The following is a 22,436-nucleotide window of genomic DNA, read 5'->3' as shown; positions in this document are numbered from 1 at the left end:
ATCTCCACAGGGAAAAACTAGAAGCAATGGGATAAAACTGAAAGGGAGGAGACACAGATTAGATATTAGACAGTGAGGGTGATCAATGAGTGGAACAGGTTGCCACAGGAGGTGGTGAGTTCTCCTTCAATGGAAGTGTTGAAACAAAGGCTGGACAAATATCTGTTTGTGATGATTTAGTAAATCCTGCACTGAGCAGGGGGTTGGACCCGATGACGCTGGAGGTCCCTCTAACTCTACTAAAGTAATAAATGGAATGGGCGGACTACAATACTCAGAGATGTCATCAAAATCATGATTATTTAGTTTAGAAAAAAGACAATGATTGGTTTATACCCTGGGCTGTGACTGTGACAAGGGGGCATCCTCTACATCGACATAGAAGGGGGTTCTTTACAGTAAGAGCAGTGAGACTATGAAACTCTCTGCCTGAGGATGTGGCGATGGGGAATTCGATAAAAGAATTCAAGAGGGGCCTGGACGCCTTTTTTGGCAGATACAATATTGAATGCCATAGTCAAAAATAACTTCAGAAGGGTCGGTGATCCGGGGATTATTCCAATTGCCAGATTGGAGTCAAATGAGGAAAGCTGGCTTTTACCTCATTTGTTTTTTTGTTTTTTTTTGCCTTCATCTTGATCAAAATTGGGGAGTAAAAGGCTGAACTGGATGGACAGATGGTTTTTTTCAGCCTTACATACTCAATCATGAAAAAAAACTGGAAAAGAAGCAAGCAAAAAGTTGTGTAGCAGAAAACGAGCCCTTACACCCCCGCATCAAAACATAAAGCATCTATCAACAGTGTTGTCATTATGATACCGACCCCTCGAAGGAACTCAACGTGTCATCTATACTGCACCCTGAACGTTAAGAAAAAAACAACCCCCCCCCCATCAAATGCTGTTACTGCATTGTTTTTTTATTTTATTCTACCAAAAAATGTTATTTCCCAGCGCATTAAAATATCCCCCAACACAAGTCTGATCTGACACTGGGAGCATCCAGACACCCCGGCTGCAGGAGAGCGAGGAGGACCGAGGAATGGCTGGTAGATAGACGGTTTTTATATGTACAATGCCCTGTATAAATCGCTCGGCTCCACTACCCCTTCTCATGCTCGCACTTGGCTCTGCCCCTCTGTCTCTCACGTGCGCTTGGCTCCGCTGCCCCGTCCCCCACACACTCGGCTCTGCTCCGCCGTCTCACACACCCTCGGCTCTGCTCCGCTCCTCCATCCGGCACACCCTCAGCACTGCTCCCGTCTCTCTCTCGCGCGCGCGCGCGCGCGCGCGCGCTTGGCTCCGCTCCCCCATTTCACACACAAAATTTGCTTTGCTCCTCCGTCTCACACGCGCTCGGCTCCGCTCCTCCGTCTCACACACGCTCGGCTCCGCTCCTCCGTCTCACACACGCTCTCGGCTCCGCTCCTCCGTCTTTCTCACACACGCTCTCGGCTCCGCTCCTCCGTCTTTCTCACACACACTCTCGGCTCCGCTCCTCCGTCTTTCTCACACACACTCTCGGCTCCGCTCCTCCGTCTCGCACACGCTCGGCTCCGCTCCTCCGTCTCGCACACGCTCGGCTCCGCTCCTCCGTCTCGCACACGCTCGGCTCCGCTCCTCCGTCTCCCACGCGCTCGGCTCCGCTCCTCCGTCTCGCACACGCTCGGCTCCGCTCCTCTGTCTCGCACACGCTCGGCTCCGCTCCGCTCCTCCGTCTCGCACACGCTCTGCTCCCCTCCTCCGTCTCGCACGCGCTCGGCTCCGCTCCTCCATCTCACACACTCTCGGCTCCGCTCCTCCGTCTTTCTCACACACACTCTCGGCTCCGCTCCTCCGTCTCGCACACGCTCGGCTCCGCTCCTCCGTCTCGCACACGCTCGGCTCCGCTCCTCCGTCTCGCACACGCTCGGCTCCGCTCCTCCGTCTCGCACACGCTCGGCTCCGCTCCTCCGTCTCGCACACGCTCGGCTCCGCTCCTCCGTCTCCCACGCGCTCGGCTCCGCTCCTCCGTCTCGCACACGCTCGGCTCCGCTCCTCTGTCTCGCACACGCTCGGCTCCGCTCCGCTCCTCCGTCTCGCACACGCTCTGCTCCCCTCCTCCGTCTCGCACGCGCTCGGCTCCGCTCCTCCGTCTCGCACACGCTCGGCTCCGCTCCTCCGTCTCGCACACGCTCGGCTCCGCTCCTCCGTCTCGCACACGCTCGGCTCCGCTCCTCCGTCTCGCACACGCTCGGCTCCCCTCCTCCGTCTCGCACGCGCTCGGCTCCTCCGTCTCTCACATGCTCGGCTCCGCTCCTCTGTCTCACACGCGCTCGGCTCCGCTCCTCCGTCTCGCACACGCTCTGCTCCCCTCATCCGTCTCGCACGCGTTCGGCTCCGCTCCTCCGTCTCACACGCGCTCGGCTCCGCTCCTCCGTCTTTCTCACACGCGCTCGGCTCCGCTCCTCCGTCTTTCTCACACGCACTCGGCTCCGCTCCTCCGTCTTTCTCACACACACTCGGCTCCGCTCCTCCGTCTCTCACACACTCGGCTCCACTCCTCCGTCTCGCACACACTCGGCTCCGCTCCTCCGTCTCGCACACACTCGGCTCCGCTCCTCCGTCTCACACACACTCGGCTCCGCTCCTCCGTCTTTCTCACACACACTCGGCTCCGCTCCTCCGTCTCTCACACACTTGGCTCCGCTCCTCCGTCTCGCACACACTCGGCTCCGCTCCTCCGTCTCACAGGCGCTTGGCTCCGCTCCTCCGTCTTGCACACACTCGGCTCTGCTTCATACACACTCTGAATACATCCTCACACAGCAGAGTCCTGCATCCACTGCGCGGAGAGACCTGGTCATGTGACCCCTTGTCTCCTCCCACACACTGATCACATGACGGTGACATCATCACAGGTCCTGTAAGCACAGAACAACCCCACGGCTCCTGTCCGGCTGCAGGTGGAGGTATGTGGGGTCACCAGCAGTGGGGGCAGATTTATGGAAGCCCATAACAACCAATCACAGCGCAGCTCTCCTGAGGAGCAGGTAGTGCTATAAGCTGCGCTGTGATTGGCTGGTTTTCTTGCACACAGGGTCACGCGGCTCGCAGGATTTCTGGGGTAAATTCCTCATTAAAGAGGTTTTCTGGGACATAAAATGAAGCCACATTGAATGTTCTCCCGGCGGCTCCCGTCCAGCTCCGCCCCCTGATGTCTGCCGCACGGAGCCCGGAAGAAGCGGCGGCCGGCCCCGTGGTGCTCCCCCTCACAGGCTTCAGGGGGGATTCTTCTATGGCCGCTGTGAGGGGCTCAGCGCTCACGGACACAATGTGCGGCACATGACCGCCGGCCGCTTATCCCGGCTCCATGCGGCCGCACTGAGGCTGCAGCGCTGGACGGGAGCCGCCGCCACAATTCTTTTATTGAATTCCCCATCGCCACATCCTCAGGCAGAGAGTTTAATGGTCTCACTGCTGTTACTGTAAAGAACCCAATTCTATGTCGGTGTAGAGGGCGCCCCCTTGTTACAGTCACAGTCCTGGGTATAAACATAAATCATCACAATTTTGATGACCTCTCTGGGTATTGTATCCCGCCCATTCCATTTATTACTTAGCTGCCCGCCTTTCACAGGTTTCCTCTCCTTTTTATGCAAAATTCAAGTATAACATGATCACTGCCTCCTAAGGTCCCAGCCACCCTTACTTCCTCCACCATTTCCTCCCTGTTGGTAAGAATTAGGTCCAAGATAGCAGATCCCCTTGTTTTCTCTTCTAGCTTTTGGAAGATAAAGTTGTCACCAAGAGCGGATAAGAATTTGTTGGATCCATTACTTTTACCTGAGAGAGATTCCCAACAAATGTCTGGATCGGTAAAATCTCCCATGATCACTGTGTTGGGCTTTTTTGAGAACTTGGCCATCTGATGTAGAAAGAGTTCCTCCATATCTTCTGCTTGTCCAGGCGGCCTATAGTAAATGCCTACAATGGTGTCCTTTCTGTTGTTCTCTCCTTGTATTCTTACCCAAACAGTTTCTACAGAACTCCCAGCTCTGAAGCTTGAGTCTCTGTGGAGATGAATGCTTTCCTAACATACAACACAACACCTCCTCCCCTTTTATTAGGACTGTTTCTTATAAATAAGTTGTATCCTTCAAGCCTTGTATTCCAATCTTGTGTCTCATTCCACCAAGTTTCTGTGATGCCTCTGACATCATATTTCTCTTCCTGTGTTAGAAGCTCCAATTCTCCTTGTTTGTTTCCCATACTCTGTGCATTTGTGTAAAAACATCTTAGTTTGTGATCGGTGTCTCTTGCTCCTCTACTTTTCTTCAGAATTTTTTGTCTTTGTTCTTTCTTTCTACTTCTAATAGCGAGGTTCTCAAATGTGTTAATTAGCTATATATTTTAACCTGACCTTTCACTTCCCTTCCCATATTGTTCTAGTTTAAAGCTCTTCTAATGAGTGAAGCAAGGCGCCCACCAAATATATGCTTACCTGGTTTTGTAAGGTGCAAATCGTCTCTAGCAAGCAGTCCATCATTTGGTAATTCACTCCATGTTCTAGTAATTCAGATCATTGCTGACAACACCATCGACGCAGCCAGTTGTTCACCTCTAGAATCCTGTCCCATCTCCTTATTCCATGGCCATCCACTGGGAGGATGGATGAGAAGACCACCTGTGCTCCTAGTTCCTTCACCTTTTTTCTGAGGTCTTCAGAGTCTCTGCAGATAGTTGCAAGGTCTTTTTTTGCAGTGTCATTTGTCCCTACATGGATTAGGAATGGGTGGTTTAGTGTGGTTGGTGGGAGGTTGTGGTGGGTAGCACTAAGGGATGGGCCAGGATTCAGAGAAATGTCCCCTACTGCTAGAAGTAATAGGGTAAAGTGGGCGAGCAGGTGGTTGGGGAATTAGTGAGTGTGGGTATGGTATTTTTTGCCAGTGTCAGGGGGATGGAGGGATTTTAGGAAGGTGAATAGTGCATGTGAGCTGTGTATGGGCGGGAAGAGGAGAGAGGGGCTGATATGAATGGAGTAAATTGCAGGTGGGCATAGGAAGAAAGGGGTAAGGCTAGCAATGAGGATGGCGATAGAGGCTGTGGTACAGATGAGGTTGTTGATGTGTAAGGTGTTGGGGCAATTAGTGTAGACTACTGGTCTCCTCGTAAATCTGCCAGGTCTAGCAGCGCGGCTCACTCGATTGAATAGTAGAGCTGATAGGGCAGTGTGTGTGCGGGGAAGGTTGTTTTGGGTGTTGAAGCATAAGCGAAGGAGGAAAAGAGCATTCTGTGCAAAAATATGGAGCAAAAGCAGTGGAGTGGAGATGCAGTCATTGCAGATTTAGAGCACAAGCAGTCTTTCTGGCACAATTAGGCATTAGTGATGGATGATGATGGAGTGAAGTAGTGATAAGGTGTATGGAAAGGAATGCAGCAGGGAGTCAGTCTGTGGCAGGTCTTACTCTAATGTCTGACCTCATTAGAAGTTTGGTCACGGTGGAGTACCGTTTAAGGGACTGGCAGGGTGTGTCTACTCTTCTCCTGGTGGTCAGGTGGGCCCTTCCAGTGTACTGGTGAGTCTGTAGGTGTCTACAGGGCCCCAGCCGGGTGGTATCAAGTTGGGGCTGGATGTGCGAAGGTCACGTCGGCCACAACAGACTGCAGGTCGGGTCTATAGGGCCGCAGCTGGCTGAAAGTAACTCAGGCTGTGGTCAGGTCGACCGTGGTGGGACTCATGACAGTGCTGTGGTGCTGTGGGTGCTGACAAGGCCAGGGAGTGGAGGCTGACCTCAGCAGGTGGATGGTGGGCACAGGGATATCTGTGCTGGGTGTCTGGGGAGCGGAGGTCACGGTTCTGCCTACCTCTTTGGGCGATGCCGTTCTAAGATGCTGTGGCCCTGAGGGAATTTGCAAGCTTGTTGGTCCCACTTATCCTTCTCCTCTGGTTTTAGGAAAGGGCCTCGGTGTGCTGGCAGTATCCTCTGTGGCAGTAGGTTGGGGCTGCGCCAGGTGGGTCCAAAAATTGAGTCCGTGGCTTCTGGGCCCCAAGGTCTGGCAGAAGTTCTGGTGGGAAACTACTGAACTGACCGCCAGAGTGCTGTTGGGAGTGGGCCGGGTAGCACAGGGTGAGCTTGCACCTCGGCCGTACCGCAGGAGATCCTGGTTGGGAGTCCGAAAGATTCAATTAGCCTCAGTAGGCCTGAAATCACCACTCTACTCTGGAGCGGGAGTGGGATGTCGCCTGGTGGAGGCTATGGCAGGGCAGCAGAGCAGGATACAGCCAGGTGGGAACAGGATCTTATCGTTGTGGGTGTGCAGCAGGAGGTCTAGGCGTCCGGGAGTCCGGAGGCTTTGGTAGGCTTTTTTGGTAGGCCTCAGGTCTCTGCTTCAGAACAGGAATATTACCCGGTGGAGGAGCAGTGGAGCGGGATGCAGCTAGGTGGGAGCAGGTGCCGATCGGTGCCGGAGCCACGGGGCAGGGAAGTATGGGTGATGAGGCTTTCCCACAGTCTCTAGGGCTCAGGAGCTCCAGACAGTGTGTCCACACTATTAGGCTGATAATGGAGCCTTTGACAGAGGCTATCCAAACCAACCCCCCTTATTCAGGGTAAACACGCAGGTCTCAGACAACATAAAATAGGCCTTTTCACAGATGATGTCAACATTATTGTGACTAATCCCCTTTAGTCTTTGAAAGCAACCTCTCAAATCTTGGATAACGTTAGAAAGGTTTCCTACTATAAAGTTAATTTCAACAAATCGCATATACTGGGACGCTTTGTCCTGGCAGATTTACGAAAGGATATACTAGCTGAATTCCCCTTCCAATGGGCCAAGATAAGATAATATTCCCTAACTGGGCATTAATCTGTTTCCCAACATGGAGATTGGTGGAAATAAATTTCTCCCACTTCTGGTAAACATTATGGAAGAATTGACTTGTTTACCAAGAGTCTTCATGACTGGACAAATTGTATTGTACAAAATGATCATCCTTCCAAAAATATTATATTTTTTCTGCAGTCTTCCTGTCCCAATTCTACATTGCAAAAAATTGAAAGTCAATTACAAGGTTTTGTATGGAGGGGAAAAAAGGCCCTGGTTGGCAGCCTCTAGCCTGCAAAAACACAAATCCCAGGGGGAAATGGGTCTACCCAACCTTACAGCCTACTATAATGCCATTCTATTGAATCATCTTGAGACTTGGAGTAATCCTAATCAAAAGATTAGCTGGTCTGCTATAGAATAGGATCTAATAGAAGGAGATCCAACACGCACACATCTACCTGGATTTCTTATCCACCCAAAAACACATATCCCACATTTCCCAACTACAAGAGCCAGAATCTCAGCCTGGTTGTTCTTGTTACAATCCAGCAAAAAATCTGAGACTCCATATCAAATATGGCCTTAACATTCAAACCTGGGTAAAAAAAAGATTAGGGCTTTTAAAGAAATTGCACAACAATATGATATCCCATTTTCTAGTTTTCCCACCTACCTATGTATCAGAAGCTATCTGTTTTTGCATTCACAACTCAATCATGAGGTGCTTAAACAAGTGTATGATTTCCTTTCTGGGTTATCTAAATTAGAACTCAGGACTAGAGATGAGCGAGCTTACTCTCTAAGGCACATTACTCGAGCGAGTAGTGCCTTAGCCGAGTATCTCATCTCTAAAGATTCTGGGGCCGGCGCCGGTGACAGGTGAGTTGCAGGGGGGAGCGGGGTGAGAGAGGAAGAGAGAGAGATCTCCCCTCTGTTCCTCCCCGCCCCCCCCCCCCCTTGGCCCCCGAATCTTTAGAGACGAGTGGGGAGATACTCGGCTAAGGCACTACTCGCTCAAGTAATGTGCCTTAGCGAGTATACTCGCTCATCTCTACTCAGGACCCTTTAATTCCATACATTTGTACCTTAATGGAGGAGCGTTGTTCTCCAAAAACGTACACTTACTAACTTGGGAAAAGGATCTGGTCAAAATGTTCTTGACCGAACAATGGTCCAAGGCCATAAAATGTTTCTTAAAAGTCTCCTCATGTGCCAATCTCCAAGAAATTTTTGATAATTTAATATTAAAATGGTATTACCCCTCTAAATTAGCATAATTATTCTCTGGCATTTTAAATTTATGCTGGCGCAACTGTGGGTAGACAGGCTCCCTGCTGCATATTTTCTGGGATTGCCTAAAATAAAAATTTGGTGGTAGTCTACATTCAAATTGTTATCGGAGGTAACTGGCAGCCCTGTGGTAGTTGCCCCAGCCTTTGGCCTTACTAGCCTTAGGCATTGACAATTATCCACTAGAGATGAGCGAGCATACTCGCTAAGGACAATTGCTCGATCGAGCATTGTCCTTAGCGAGTATCTCCCCGCTCGGCAGAGAAGGTTCGGGTGCCGGCGCGGGTGAGAGGTGAGTTGCAGCAGTGAGCAGGAGGAAGCGGGAGGGAGAGAAAGATCTCCCCTCAATTCCTCCCCACTCTCCTCCGCCCCTCCCCGCCCGCTGCTGGCAGCCGAACCTTTTCTCTCGAGCGGGCAGGTACTCGCTAAGGGCAATGCTCTCTCTCGAGCAATTGCCCTTAGCAAGTATGCTCGCTCATCTCTATTATCCACCCAACATAAGGAGATTAATCTGCCATGTTTTCTAGTCAGCAGCCCTCCCGATTGCAAGAAACAGGAGAGCCAGTTTTAGACTTGCTGACAGCTATGGTATCCAAAGACTGTTTACTTGAAAGCTTGTTTCACTCTAGACAAGGTCGTTCATCTGCTTTTCATATATGGTGGGACCCATTGCTCCACAAATTCCCTAGATGAGACCTTAACGATCTCAGGATACCCTTGACGGTTAAATTGGGCATAGTTGGACAAGATTCTGGCTCGTCCTACAAAACAGAAAATATCTTCTGGGCCTCAAACCAAGGCATGTTCTCTCATAATGAATAGTACATTTGCACTCAATCCCTTCCCCTTTTTGTTATTTTTTTATACATATTTTCTGCTTCATTCTTGATTCCTTTCTATCTATATGCATAGTTAGTTCTAAACCTAGTATGATGCAGATTGTTTGACTGTATTGCAATAGATTGAATATGTCAGCTACAGACTTTATATACAGTAAATGGTTCTATTTTGTACTGTTGAAAAACAATAAAATCCTTAATAGTAAAAATTGAAGGTCAAACTCAAGAAGACAATAATAATAAACTTTATTTGTATAGCGCCAACATATTCCGCAGCGCTTACATAGATGGGGAATACAGAAAGACAAAATACAAAAATTACAGAACCACGGTTACATAGTAATCAGTTGATGGAAACAATAGGGGTGAGGGTCCTGCTCCAACAAGCTTACATACTACAGATAACGGGGTGATACAGAAGGTAAAGGGGCTGGCAGTGTGCACAGCATGGCGAACTGGAGAGTGAGGGATGCTATACACATAGACAATGGTCAGACATTTGGCCATGTGACGGCAGAATCGGTATGACTGCAGGAGCGGTTTATGATGGCTAGCAGGGATTGCAGTCAGTAGGTCAGGGAGCATGTTATCAGGCAGAGTACAGAGGGGTTTGTTTAGGGAATGCGGTATGCCTCCCTGAAGAGGTGCGTTTTTAGAGCACGCCTGAAGTTCTGCGAGTCCTGGATTGCTCAGGTAGCCCTTGGTAGTGCGCTCCAGAGTACCGGTGCTGCTTTGGAGAAGTCTAGACAAGACAAGACTCTAGTGCTTGACTTCTCTGTAAAGAGAACACACTAATGCTGGCTGTGTGTCCCCAGCTAAAATACTAAAGAAGGGGCTCAACAGCCCCAAAATGCGTCTATTGTATGCAGGATGTATGCATAATAAAAACAGAGGAGTCAAGCTTAGAAATACGTCTTGTGCCTCTTTAAGAAAAGGGATTGCGCCTGCAACCACTTTTTTCCTACATTTATTCTATATATTCACACATCCTCCAGGGACGGTGTGACGTTTTGTGGACTGGCTGCACGCTCTCAAACTAAACAGGAATTGAGCAATCTCACTCCCATATATAGCATAAAGGGAGGAGAAAACTAAATAAAATTCCCAAACCAAAACATCGGTTTATAGACTTTGAAACGCTCAAGTATTTGCTCCACTTCCTTTTTTTCCCTCTCATCTTTCATTAAGCCTCTAGGAATGTCCACTCCAATGAGTTGAGGGCTTTCACTGCACCCAATGATGCCAGAGCACCCGGCATATCATGTAGTCAGCCAAATTTAATAGTTGTTTGAATCGTACAGATATTTATAGTTGTGGATTTACCGGGCATGAAGCCTATTTGGTCAGGATGATTGATGGAGAGAATAACTTGGCTTAGTCTAGTGGCTAAGGCTTTAATTAGGCTCTTGTAGTCAACATTGACTAATGTGACTGGGTAGTTGGAGCCACGATCAGTGGGATCTTTACTGGTTTTTAACAGTACTGTAATAGTAGCATCATAAAAAGATAGTCCTCCAGAATGGTCTGTCATAGTGTGTCTTATAATCATATTTTGCATTATGGGTTGTTATGGATGTAGCAATACCAATTTTCTGTAAATTTTTTGTTCTTTCAGAGATTGTACAAAGCTGCTGGGGGGGGGGGGGGGGGGGTAATGACCAGGCTATGTTTTTCATTGTCGTGTTAAAAGGGACATAACTTTTTTATGTTTTCATGGGCATAGACAAATGAGGGCTTGTTTTTTGAAGGACAAGCTGTATTTTTTAATGGGTAATTTTTTTTAAATTTTACATTAATTTTTTTTACAGTGTGATTGTTCTCAGTAAGAGAGACCAATTAATCATGTAGATATGATACCTTTTAATGGTTAATGAAAATACATGATATTATAGTGAGCTTTAAACTTACTTACGGTTCTTCCTCAGGCATAATGGGACAAATCTAAAGTTATATTTATGTAAATACATATACACATGATCACATGGAGGGCACAAACATGGTGAGCTTAATTTGCATATTGATAAATACCAGAGACAGGATAAGAGGGAATAGACATGTTATGATTATTAGCACCTATAAAAAACAGGGAGGGATGAGCATAACAGTAAATTATTAGTCCAGTGACAAGGAATGTGAAAGTTTATAGTCTCTAAATTGATGTTAGGGGGTCACCACCAGGTCAACATGTTACCTCATGTTTCTCATGTCTCATAATCTCCACTGATGTAGAAACCCCCCTTCGAGATGCATACCGGTTCTGATAGTATCAAAGGTGGTTATAAATTTATATTCCCAAATCCCTCTGTGAGGTTGGGACTTAAAATTGGCTTTAAGTATAGTAACTTTCATATTTTGTATATCCTAACCATGGCTAGAAAAATGCTTTGCCACAGGTAATTCTGTCTTTCGCTCTTTAATCGTGTAGCAATGCAATCTCATCCTGGCTTTAAGTTTTCATCCTGTTTCTCCAACATAAAGCCCCCGCAACAGTACAATCACTGTACCAGATCAGATACACAACATTGGACGTAGAACGTGTAAATGTCCCATGGATCTTATAGCCCTATTGTGTATTGGGGATATGTATCCTGCCCATGATCAGTACATGTGAGCAGGTCTTGCAGCTGCTTACATTGCAGGGGTAGGTTCTTTTTTGTGTGTCAGAGGGCAATGCACTCCTGAATATAAGGTTTCTCAAATTTGGAGGTTGACTGTAACACAGAAGGGGCGGGTCCGGGAATATGGTTTTCAGACGGTCATTCTTGTGTAGGGTATGATGGAGTTTCCTTGCAGTTTTCCTTAGTACCTCTAACTGTGAGTTGTATGTCACTACTAGAGGTACACTATTGCTTTCTTCCTTCTCTGTGTTTTCGAGCAGTTGATTTCTGGCTATCCTGGTGGTTCTGGTTATATGGTCATTAATTGAGGTGGGAACTAGCCCAGGTTTTAAAATGTCCTTTTAAGGTGCTATAAATGTTTCTCCCTCTCTGTTGGGTTGGAGCAACCCAACAGACATGGCCTGGCTGTAGACAATGAACTTTTTGTGTTTAGGATGGGAACTGTCCCATCTTAGGTATGTGGGCTGATCAATTGGTTTTTTGAGTTGTTTGAAATTTTTATGTTGGTGTCCACAAATTTGATTTTTGTGTATGAATAGCTTAATGTTAGGTTTATGGTGGGGTGGAATGCATTGAATCTCTCATGGAATTTTACTAGTTTGGTGTTGGTCCAGATGATTATGATGTCATCAATGTAGTAGAAGTAGGCCAGAAAGTTTGCTGGGGCAGGAGGCCAGAAAGTCACTCCCCAATTTTGTCATGAAAAGGTTGGCATATTGCGGTGACCTTTTCCTGCCCACGGTGGTTCCGGCGAGTTGCAGGTATATGTCTTTGCCAAAGGAGAAATAATTGTGTGTTAGGATGAATATTGTGAGTTGTAACACCGATTCAAAGCCAACTCCATCTTCGTGTGGGATGTTGGAGTATAAGGATGTCCCATCCATGGCAGCCAGTTTGGCGCCATCGGGGAGGGGACCAACGGTGGACAGTTTGTTCAGTAGGTCTGTGGTGTCCTGCAAGTAACTGGTTGTGTTTCTCACCAGTCGTTTGAGAACCCCTTCTACCCATCCTGAGATTTCTTCAGTGAGGGTTCCCACACCTGTGATTATTCGCCTCCCTGGGTTTCCAGCTCTGTGTTGTTTTGGGAGCATGTAGAAAGTTCCAACTCTGGGGTTTTCCAGTAGTCCAAAAGATTTGTAGAGCCCCCAGACAGGCTTCTGATGACACTTCTTACTCCCTCACATATTTTTGAGTCACGTCTTGATCCAGTCTCGTAATCTCCTTGTTGTTTTTGAGTGTGTAGATGGCCCTTCTTTCCTTCATATTGATATTAAATGCTTCATTTTCCTGCTTGTCCAGTATAGTAGATTGCACCTCAGGATTCTATACATTTGTTCAAAGTGGGGTTGTGGCCAGGAGGAGGTGTTCAATCAGACTTCTTCTTGGCCCCTAGTTTCTCTTGTGTTTAAGTGCTTGAAAGTCCTATCTACTCTTGGTCATGGAAGAACTCTTTCAGTTTTAGTCTCCTGAAATATTCCTCCCTGTCACTACAGAGTTCTGTTTTGTCGAGTGTTTTAGTAGGACAGATTGGAAGTCCCCTAGAGATGACACTGAGCTCCACATTACTGGGGTTGTGAGATGACAGATTAATAACACAGCTGGTTATACCCATGTCTGTGCCCTGTTGGGGGCTCAGTTCTATCCTGCCAGACTCGGGGTCTCCCTGATCGGTGTTTGGATACATGCCTGCTTTGAGTTGAAGTCTGTGGAGCTTCTTTTCTTTGTTCTTTATTAGGTACAACCGTAGTGTTGTGTAATGGCAATGCATTTCTAGTTTCCAGCTCTCTGTTATTGAACTTTTCTGAACAAAATGTTTTAATTTCTCAAGGCAGACTTGAAAATGTGATTAGTTGATTGCTAAAATAGTATAGCGCATTACTTCTGTAGTGCAGTGTACTATGAATATGCTATCAGCCTGTCAGACTCTGACAGAGGTGGGATCTCTGAGGCTGAGATACCTGGCAGACACGGAGGCTTTTGTCAAGCCTCCTGCTGCCATGGTATCCCAGCATCATAATCACATCACGTGGTGATGATGGTGGACACCTCTCTCCCTTTTACCCACTTATAATTGCTATTGATTGTGGCATGAAAAGCATTAAATGGCTGGGAATGGAGTTTTCTCTATTCTCTCTCAGCTATTACAGTAGGAGTCCCGCTGTGAGTAAAATACCCAACACCCAAATAACTCCTACTAGATTGTAGGAGCTTTATACCTGCAACATAAATTTACCATAGCATGGGTTTAAAGGATAGTACAAAGCACTGTACAGGCTTGGTCACTAAAGGGTTAAGATCTCCTCACACATTTTCCCTTATAATGTCCAGTAATTGTATTATTACATGGGATTGTGTATGATTTTACATTGTTTCATCTTTTTTTGATTCAGGACCCTCAGCTGAAATTATCTTTGGCAAATAAGTTTCCTGATTGACCCGACGAAGATGGAGAGGAACCGGGACAAGATGGCGGAGAGTATATTCACCCTCACCCTAGAGATACTCTTCCAGCTTACAGGAGAGGTGAGAGATTCTGGGGATGACGTCACGTTCCATCATTCTTATCTGTCAGTCTCTGTTCACATCTATGGCAGAGGAATTATAGCTGATTGAGTCATTGCCAAAAAATAATAGAGCCGGCTGGGCAGGTTTGTTGGTAAAACAACAGATACGCAACAGATCTATTATAAGGCAATGGGGCTCTTGGGTGCTGCTGATGTCGGCCATATAATAGACCCAAAACTCTTTCAATGTTGTTTTTCTGTTTCAATGAGTAGAGCAAAGAAATTGATGAACACAGATGTGAACACAATCTTATTGTGATTGTCCTCAGCAAGAGAAACCAAGTAATCTTGTAGATATGACATCTTTTAATGGCTACAAAAATACATGATGTTACAGCGAGCTTTCGAACCTACTCAGGGTTTTTTCTCAGACTTAAATGAAATAAATCTGAAGAGGTGTGTGTGTGTATATGTGTTGTGAGGTACTGAGGGGTGTAGTGGTGAATGGTCGCTACGTCGCCCCTCGGTTCCGGTATTATGCATAAGGGGACTGGAGGAAGGTCACGTCCCGCTATTGGAGACATAGGAAACCAGGAGTGTACTGTGATTTCCAGCAAGTAGTTGCTGGAGATCTGTTCTTTAAAAATATCCGGGCCTGGTTTTTTTGGAATGGATGGCAGGTTGGTAGTAGGGCTGTTCAATCCACCTCCTCCACTCCAGGGTGTGGGCGAGGCCAATCAGCCCAGGTGCTGAGGCTGAGCCAGACTAAGGGGCACATAAATAGCAGGTGCACAAACACAGAGGGAGCTAAGATGGCTGCTGGACCCTGGCAGCCTGTGTGACCGGCTTGGAGATAGAAGCCCTGCTGTGCGCTGCCCCTGCAAAGTGTGACCTGATCAGGCCGGGACGGTCTGATAGCCGTATGTTGGACGATAATTTTGTTTGCCTGAAGCTAATGCTGGACTTTTGTTTTACTGTTATAAAAATAAACGCAGGTCAAGCCTGCTTTTGGACTGCATCCACTGGTGTTCCGTCCCTGAATATCGCAAAACCTGCACGCTACCGAGCTATTTCCCCACATATAGTGTTTCGGATGCGGGCAACGAGTAGACACCAGCGACCAACGCTGCATGTCATGGATAAAAGCCGCTAGTGCCCTATCTAAAAAGACTGCTGCCATGGAAGACCTGGTTCGACAGATGGTGCAGGCCAATCTACAACAACAGGAAACAAATCGCTTCCTATTGGAGCAAATCGCAACCCTGCGAGAGGCGGTGGTGATACAGCGGTCGCTACGTCACCCCTCGATTCCGGTATTATGCATAACGGGACTGGAGGAAGGTCACGTCCCGCTATTGGAGACGTAGGAAACCAGGAGTGTAATGTGGTCTCCAGCAAGTAGTTGCTGGAGATCTGTTCTTTAAAAATATCCGGGCCTGTTTTTTTTGGAATGGATGGCAGGTTGGTAGTGGGGCTGTTCATTCCACCTCCTCCACTCCAGGGTGTGGGCGAGGCCAATCAGCCCAGGTGCTGAGGGCACATAAATAGCAGGTGCATGGACACAGAGGGAGCTAAGATGGCTGTGTGACCGGCTTAGAGATAGAAGCTCTGCTGTGCGCTGCCCCTGCAAAGTGTGACCTGATCAGGCCGAGATGGTCTGATAGCCGTATGTTGGACGATAATTTTGTTTGCCTGAAGCTAATGCTTGACTTTTGTTTTACTGTTATAAAAATAAACGCAGGTCAAGCCTGCTTATGGACTGCATCCGCCGGTGTTCCGTCCCTGAATATCACGAAACCCGCATGCTACCGAGCTATCTCCCCACAGTGTGTGTGTGTGTGTATATGTATATATGTATATATGTATATATATATATATATAAAAAGGCGCAGACGTGGTGTGATTAATTTGAATACCAGAATAGTCTGGGCAGAGGAGTAAATACCTAATTAGTTCACTGATATGAAAGTTTTATGGTTTCTAAATTGGTGTTAGGGGGTCACCAGGCCAGTGTGTTATCTGTGATCCAGATTTCCCACATTCTCCACTGATGCAAAAAGCCCCTTCTGAGGTTCATTCCGTTCTTAAGAGTATCAATGATGGTTATATATTTGTAATAATAATAATAATAATCTTTATTTGTATAGCGCCAACTTATTCCGCAGCGATTTGTACTCCCAAATACTTCTGTGATGCTGAGATTTGAAATAGCCTTTTACTATTGTAACTTTCATATGCTCAATATTGTGCCCATGACTATAAAAATGGACTAATTAAGTATTTACTGCTCTGCTCATCCTGTTCTGGTATGGTTTTAACCCTGAGTAGGTTTGAAAGCTCGCTATAACCTTATGTAATTTTGTTAGTCATTAAAAGGTTTCATATCTCCAAGATTACTTGGTTTCTCTTGCTGAGAACAATCACACATTGCTCTACTGGCTAACGTGGTACCAAACTATTTTTGTTAATTAACTAGAGACATGAATGGCTCTGGAAATGTCTGCAGTGATATTTATGAGCCTCGTGTGGCGCAGAGTGTAAGCTCTTGCCTACGACCTGAAGGTTGCAAGTTCGATCCCCATGTGATTCAGGTAGCTGGCTCAGGGTTGACTCAACCTTCCATCCTTCCGAGGTCAGTAAAATGAGAACCCAGCTTAATGGGGGATAATAAGTAATAATTACCTGAAAGCGCTCCAGAATAAGTTAACGCTATACAAATACCAAGATTTATTTATTTATTATGAATATTTCTCCAAATAAACAGGATTACAAAGGGAAGAAGACTTTTAGTGATGGCTGCCAGGCCCCGGTGTCTGATGGATGGGGAAGAACCATGAGCCCAATCACAGGGCCTCCACCTCACCCCCTGATACTGGAGGAGATCAATGAGCAGAAGATCCTAGAACTCACCAACAAGATGATTGAGCTGCTGACTGGAGAGGTGACGCTGCTGGGAATGCTGGGACATTATACAGTAACGCTATGGCGGTATAACGTGTCTGGGTGATGACGGTATCATTGTGTTGTCAGGTTCCTATAAGGTGTCAGGACTTCACTGTCTATTTCTCCATGGAGGAGTGGGAGTATTTAGAAGGACACAAGGATCTGTACAAGAACATCATGATGGCGGACCACCAGCCCCCCCCACCACCAGGTAATAAACAGGACTAAATCCACATGGCCTTTATTATTTGTATGTAGAGAATGAATTCAGTGGCTGTCTGTGTTTTCTGCAGGTAGATCCAGTAAGAGAACAGCAGCGGAGAGATGTCCCCGGCCTCTTCTTCCACAGGATGATCAGGTAGATGGAGAGAAGGTCTCATGAAATCTCCCCTCTGGTCTGTAGGATGGCTGGGAAGGTCTTGTGTTTAGTCTTATTATATGATTGATACTTGTGTAATGAGAAAGCTGGAGATGGCAGGATTACAGCCGACCGCAGACATTAGATCTCCGCATCTTATCACTATTTTCTGGTTCTGGAGACTTCTAGTTGGAATAAAGAAGCAACAGGTTGGAGTTATACAGGAGACCTGCAGCTATTTGGCCCAGATCACTACTGCTGTCATGTCATTCCGGCTCCTCATACTAATTAATGACCTTTTCTGGCCATATAAAACCTCCCACACGACTTCTCCAACTGTGTGATAACTTTTACAATATTTATTTCACAGCTGGTGAAACTGGATGAAGATCTGATCCCCATTGATGCTACAGAGACACATGTGAGGGGGGATCAGCCGTGTAAAGAGGAGATCCCTACAGATAAACCCCTAGGTGAGACTACATATAGAGAAGAGTCTGTGTTGTCGGGGTTTTCAGCTGTATATTCCCATATTCAGCCGAAATACATAATAATAATAATAAATATATAATAATAAAGTGTAACTGCTATTAAAAATATTTTTTATGTAAAGACAATTAGAAGCCTTTTTTTCATTATATGTTGCTCAAAAAAGTGAGTGAACATTTAAAATGCATATCAAATATCAATAACTTCCATCTTCTGCAGACTCTTATATGGCTGTCACATGTGCTCATTGTGAATCTGCTGTTCACCCCGTGAAGATAACAGGGTAACAGCCATATGAATAAGCCTTGTGTAGCGCAGCAGAAATGCGATTCTAAGCTCTCGCTCACGACCTGAAGTTTGCAGGTTCAATTCCCGTGGGGTTCAGGTAGCCGGCTCAATGTTGACTGACCCTTCCAAGGTCGGTAAAATGAGTACTTAGCTTGCTGGGGGGATAAAAAGATGACTGGAAAGGAGTCACTAACTTGGGAATCTGAGCAACCGAGAGGAAACATGACTCATTGCTTGCACCAGGGGGTTTTACCTCACCTTATCATGTTTCCTCGCTGTTACTCAGATTCCCAAGTTAGCGAATGGCTAAAAACATGTGTGCCTGCCTTCTAAAATCAGCACATGATCACAGTACAGGGCAGTTTACAGTAGGAGCCGTAAGCAGCCCTTATCCACGGTTTGTAACCTTACAAGCTGTATGAGCCACGGATAAGAGCAGCAGCTGAGAGCGCCTGCTGTATGTAGTATTTTAACGCCACCGCTCAAGAGTAAACACGTCCTATAATGTGGAAGAACTCGGTTTCAATGGTGATGAAACATACAGAAAAGTTTGGCCAAAAGGATTGGTCCATTATGAAGATTGTCAGATTAGGTGCTCCATGAAATATTGTGCCTTTTATAAATGGGAGACCTTTAGAAATTGAATTTCTATGAATATTCATTATAGGAATATAAAAAACTAAATATCACTGTAAAAAAGATATATTTATTTTATTTGTATAATGCCAACTTATTCTGAAATGCTGTCAAGTAATTTTTAATTATTAATCCCCCCCCCCCGCCCCCCATTTTACCGACCTTGGAAGGATAGAAGGCTGAGTCACCTCGAGCCAACTGCATGAACACTGCAGGGATTCAACTCACAACCTTCAGGTCGTGAGCTTAAAGGGGTTGTCCGGCCATAAACATCATATTTCATTACTTCCGTTTGCACATTTCCATGCACTTTGTAATGTACATTGTGCATGGAAAATGTTGCAAAAAGAAGTTATTCACTTACCTTTAGTGATGCCACCCCCTGTTGCCCCTCGGTCGTCCCAGGTTACGACAAGAAATCGTCTGTATTTCTTGTCGGGCCGGCAGCAGCTCTCGTCGGCGCGGGAACGCGTCTCTTCCCCTCCGCGCATGCGCAGTCCTTCGTTCTTCCGCCGGGACCGCGCTCTTTCCCTAATCATTGCAGGGGACGCGCGCCGCCGGTCGGCGCATGCGCAGTACACTCACTTCCTGGTTTCATATACCAGAGCGGAGTGAGTGTCTGCCTGCCGCTGCTGCTTGGAGAAGAGCCAAGGAGACACCATCGGGACTTGAAAAGTATGTGGAAGGGGAGAAATGTTGGAAATGTTGGAGAGGAGGAGTTGGAGGGGTGGAGAGGGAGAGATGGATGGATGGATGGATGTGTGCAGGAGGGGGGGGTGCAGTGATGTGTGTGTGTGTGTGTGTTCGTGGTGTCTGGAGACCCGGCTGTCAGAAGTCCCGGGGGAAGGGGGGGGGGGGTGGAGAGGGAGAGATGGATGGATGGATGTGTGCAAGGGGGGGGGTGCAGTGATGTGTGTGTGTGTGTTCGTGGTGTCTGGAGACCCGGCTGTCAGAAGTCCCGGGGGAAGGGGGGGGGGGTGGAGAGGGAGAGATGGATGGATGGATGTGTGCAAGGGGGGGGGTGCAGTGATGTGTGTGTGTGTGTGCAGGGACCCGGCTGACAGAAGTGGGGGGGGGGTCGCTGTGGGAGGGGCACTATGAGGGCATGTGTGTGTAGGGAAATGTTTTGTTTTACTTTACTTTAGCAGGGGGCGGGGCCTGGGCGGGGAGAGACTGTAGAGCAGTTCAATAGAGGTGGGCGTGTCGTGGGCGGGGCTAGGACGTGAGCTGAGGGAAATCCTGCCTTTTCATGTCTCTTACTACCATCGAGAGCGCGCACACAGAAGAGGGAGAGCGCAGAGCATTGTGGGAAGGCAGCACAGAGGCGCCATCTTTGAAAGCTGCAGTGAAGATCAGAATCTAAGGTAAGAAACTGACATTGCAGCTGATCTGCCGGCCGGTTTGAGCCCCTGTATGCTGTCTGTTACTATCCTTACTGAAAGGAAAGCAGCAGCATTCTAAAAATTTTTACCCTGTGTGGCCAGACAACCCCTTTAAGACTGCATTTCTGCTACCTTAGCACTTTGCGCTATGAATTCTTATATTCAAATATATGCAAATCCTTTTTATTATCAGCAGATAATGATGCCAGAAGTTCAGAGGAACATCTGCTTTCAACAGATTGTAAAGTGGAAGATCATGATATCAAACAAGATATATATGAAGAGCCTGCCATTAGACCAGATATACCATCAGCCCCACACAGCAAAGATCTGTCATCTGATTCTTCTAAACAGGTTCCATCCTCTAATTCATCACAGACTAGTAAGCAATGCAAGATTTACAGAAGACAAGTTGAATATGAAGGAACTGACAGAGGGAAGAAGTCATTTTCATGTTTAAAATGTGGGAAATGTTTTCCAAGGAAATCAAATCTTGTTAGACATCAGATAATTCACACAGGGGAGAAGCCATTTTCATGTTCAATATGTGGGAGATCTTTCACATTTAAAGCCGTTCTTGTTAGACATCAGAGAACGCACACAGGAGTAAAGCCATTTTCATGTGGAGAATGTGGGCAATGTTTTAACCAGAAACCACATCTTCTTAAACATCAGAGAATTCATACAGGGGAAAAACCGTATTCATGTTCAGAATGTGGGAAAGGTTTTGAAAAAAAAACACCTTTTGTTGTACATCAGAGAATTCACACAGGGGAGAAACCATTTTCATGTTATGAATGTGGGAAATGTTTTACACAGAAATCGCCTCTTATAAGGCATCAGAACACTCACACAGGGGAGAAGCCATTTTCATGTCCTGAATGTGGGAAAAGTTTTACAGAGAAATCGACTCTTGCTTACCATCAGAGAATTCACACAGGGGATAAGCCATTTTCATGTCGTGAATGTGGGAAAAGTTTTACCAAGAAATCACATCTTGTTAACCATCAGAGAAGTCACACGGGGGAGAAGCCATTTTCATGTTCAGAATGTGGGAAATGTTTTACCCAGAAAAGATATCTTGTTAAACATCAGAGAAGTCACACGGAGGAGAAGCTATTTTCATGTTCAGAATGTGGGAAATGTTTTGCTCAGAAAAGATATCTTGTTAAACATCAGAGAAGTCACATGGGAGAGAAGCCATTTTCATGTTCAGAATGTGGGAAATGTTTTACTAGGAAATCATATCTTGGTAAACATCAGAAAAGTCACACAAGTGAGAAGCCATATTAATATTTTGAATTTAAGAAAGGTTTCAGCCACAAAATCACACTTTCTTAAACATCAAATAACTCATCAGAGAAGAAGCCATTTTCTGTTATTCTTTAGTTATTGTTTTTAATTGATAAATAGTATTTAAAAATATCCAACATTCCTTCCTTCCCAGCACTCTTCTTGACAGGCACAGTTCCTCTGCAGCTGCTAGGACTAAACTAGGTCAGAATCTAGGCTAGAAGAGCACTTCTACCCCTAACTGCTGCCTCAGACTGGCAGACATTATCTACAAATGGGGGTTCCCCACCAAATTATTAAATGCATGGCATTCATAACCTGGCAACAGAAGAGGAAATTCTCAAATCCTGGGACATTGTAATGCCTCCAATCAGCCAAGATAACTTAAGCTCCAGGCCTTCAAAACACTTTCCTGACCGGACCCGTAAAATCTTTACCCATTGACTTTAAGAATTTCTAATATCAAACAGAGATGTTGCCAGAATTTTGAGAGGCTTTCACCCCCGAATAGTCACTGGTTTTAGATCTGTCATATTTTTGTTTTGTTTCAGTTTAGGGGTCTTGCTGGCTTGCCATTGGTGTGCCCGGTTCTGTGCCTGGGGCTTTCTGATGGCGGTCAGGCAGATCCACAGACTACCGTATATACTCGAGTATTAGACGACCCGAGTATTAACCGAGTCAATAAGTTTTACCACAAAAAAATGGTAAAAGTTATTGACTCGAGTATAAGCCTAGCTATACCCGAGTATATACTAGGTAAAGAAAAAATGCAATACTCACCTCCCAGCCGGCGTCTTAATTCTCCCTGCTCGGCTTTGAATTCCCCCACCATTAGCACTGTGTAAGTAAGCGCTGTGATTGGATCGAGCGCCAGCCAATCACAGCCCGCGCTCGATAAACCAATCATAGCCATTCAGTGATGTCATCGACTGAATGACTGTGAATAATCGAGCGCCAGCTGTTATTGTCTGGCACTCGATCCAA

General features: G+C 46.4%; 2 protein-coding genes across 4 annotated transcripts; both read left to right on the top strand.

The window, feature by feature from the left end:
- Window positions 1-2,903: 2,903 nt before the first annotated feature.
- On the top strand, window positions 2,904-17,364 carry LOC136624499 (oocyte zinc finger protein XlCOF29-like). 3 transcript variants are annotated; one of them, XR_010792320.1, is made up of 4 exons: window positions 2,904-2,950; window positions 13,950-14,082; window positions 16,828-17,217; window positions 17,300-17,364. XR_010792320.1 is itself a non-coding variant. In XM_066598485.1 (3 exons), the coding sequence occupies exons 2-3, from the start codon at window positions 14,005-14,007 to the stop codon at window positions 17,068-17,070; spliced, it is 321 nt and encodes a 106-aa protein (XP_066454582.1). In that variant the 5' UTR covers window positions 2,904-2,950; window positions 13,950-14,004; the 3' UTR covers window positions 17,071-17,358. The 3 variants fall into 3 exon arrangements, 2 of the variants coding, with proteins under 2 accessions (XP_066454582.1, XP_066454583.1); XM_066598485.1 differs by having other exon boundaries at window positions 16,828-17,358; XM_066598486.1 differs by lacking the exon at window positions 2,904-2,950 and adding an exon at window positions 4,467-4,530 and having other exon boundaries at window positions 16,828-17,358.
- Window positions 17,133-21,608, top strand: LOC136626746 (zinc finger protein 300-like). The gene is made up of 3 exons (XM_066601752.1): window positions 17,133-17,189; window positions 17,735-17,837; window positions 20,356-21,608. The coding sequence occupies exons 1-3, from the start codon at window positions 17,133-17,135 to the stop codon at window positions 21,450-21,452; spliced, it is 1,257 nt and encodes a 418-aa protein (XP_066457849.1). The 3' UTR covers window positions 21,453-21,608.
- The last annotated feature ends 828 nt before the right edge of the window (window positions 21,609-22,436 follow it).

This window comes from Eleutherodactylus coqui, chromosome 4, assembly GCF_035609145.1.
Source record: "Eleutherodactylus coqui strain aEleCoq1 chromosome 4, aEleCoq1.hap1, whole genome shotgun sequence".
Classification (NCBI taxonomy): domain Eukaryota; kingdom Metazoa; phylum Chordata; class Amphibia; order Anura; family Eleutherodactylidae; genus Eleutherodactylus; species Eleutherodactylus coqui.
This window is presented reverse-complemented; position numbering and strand designations above follow the sequence as displayed.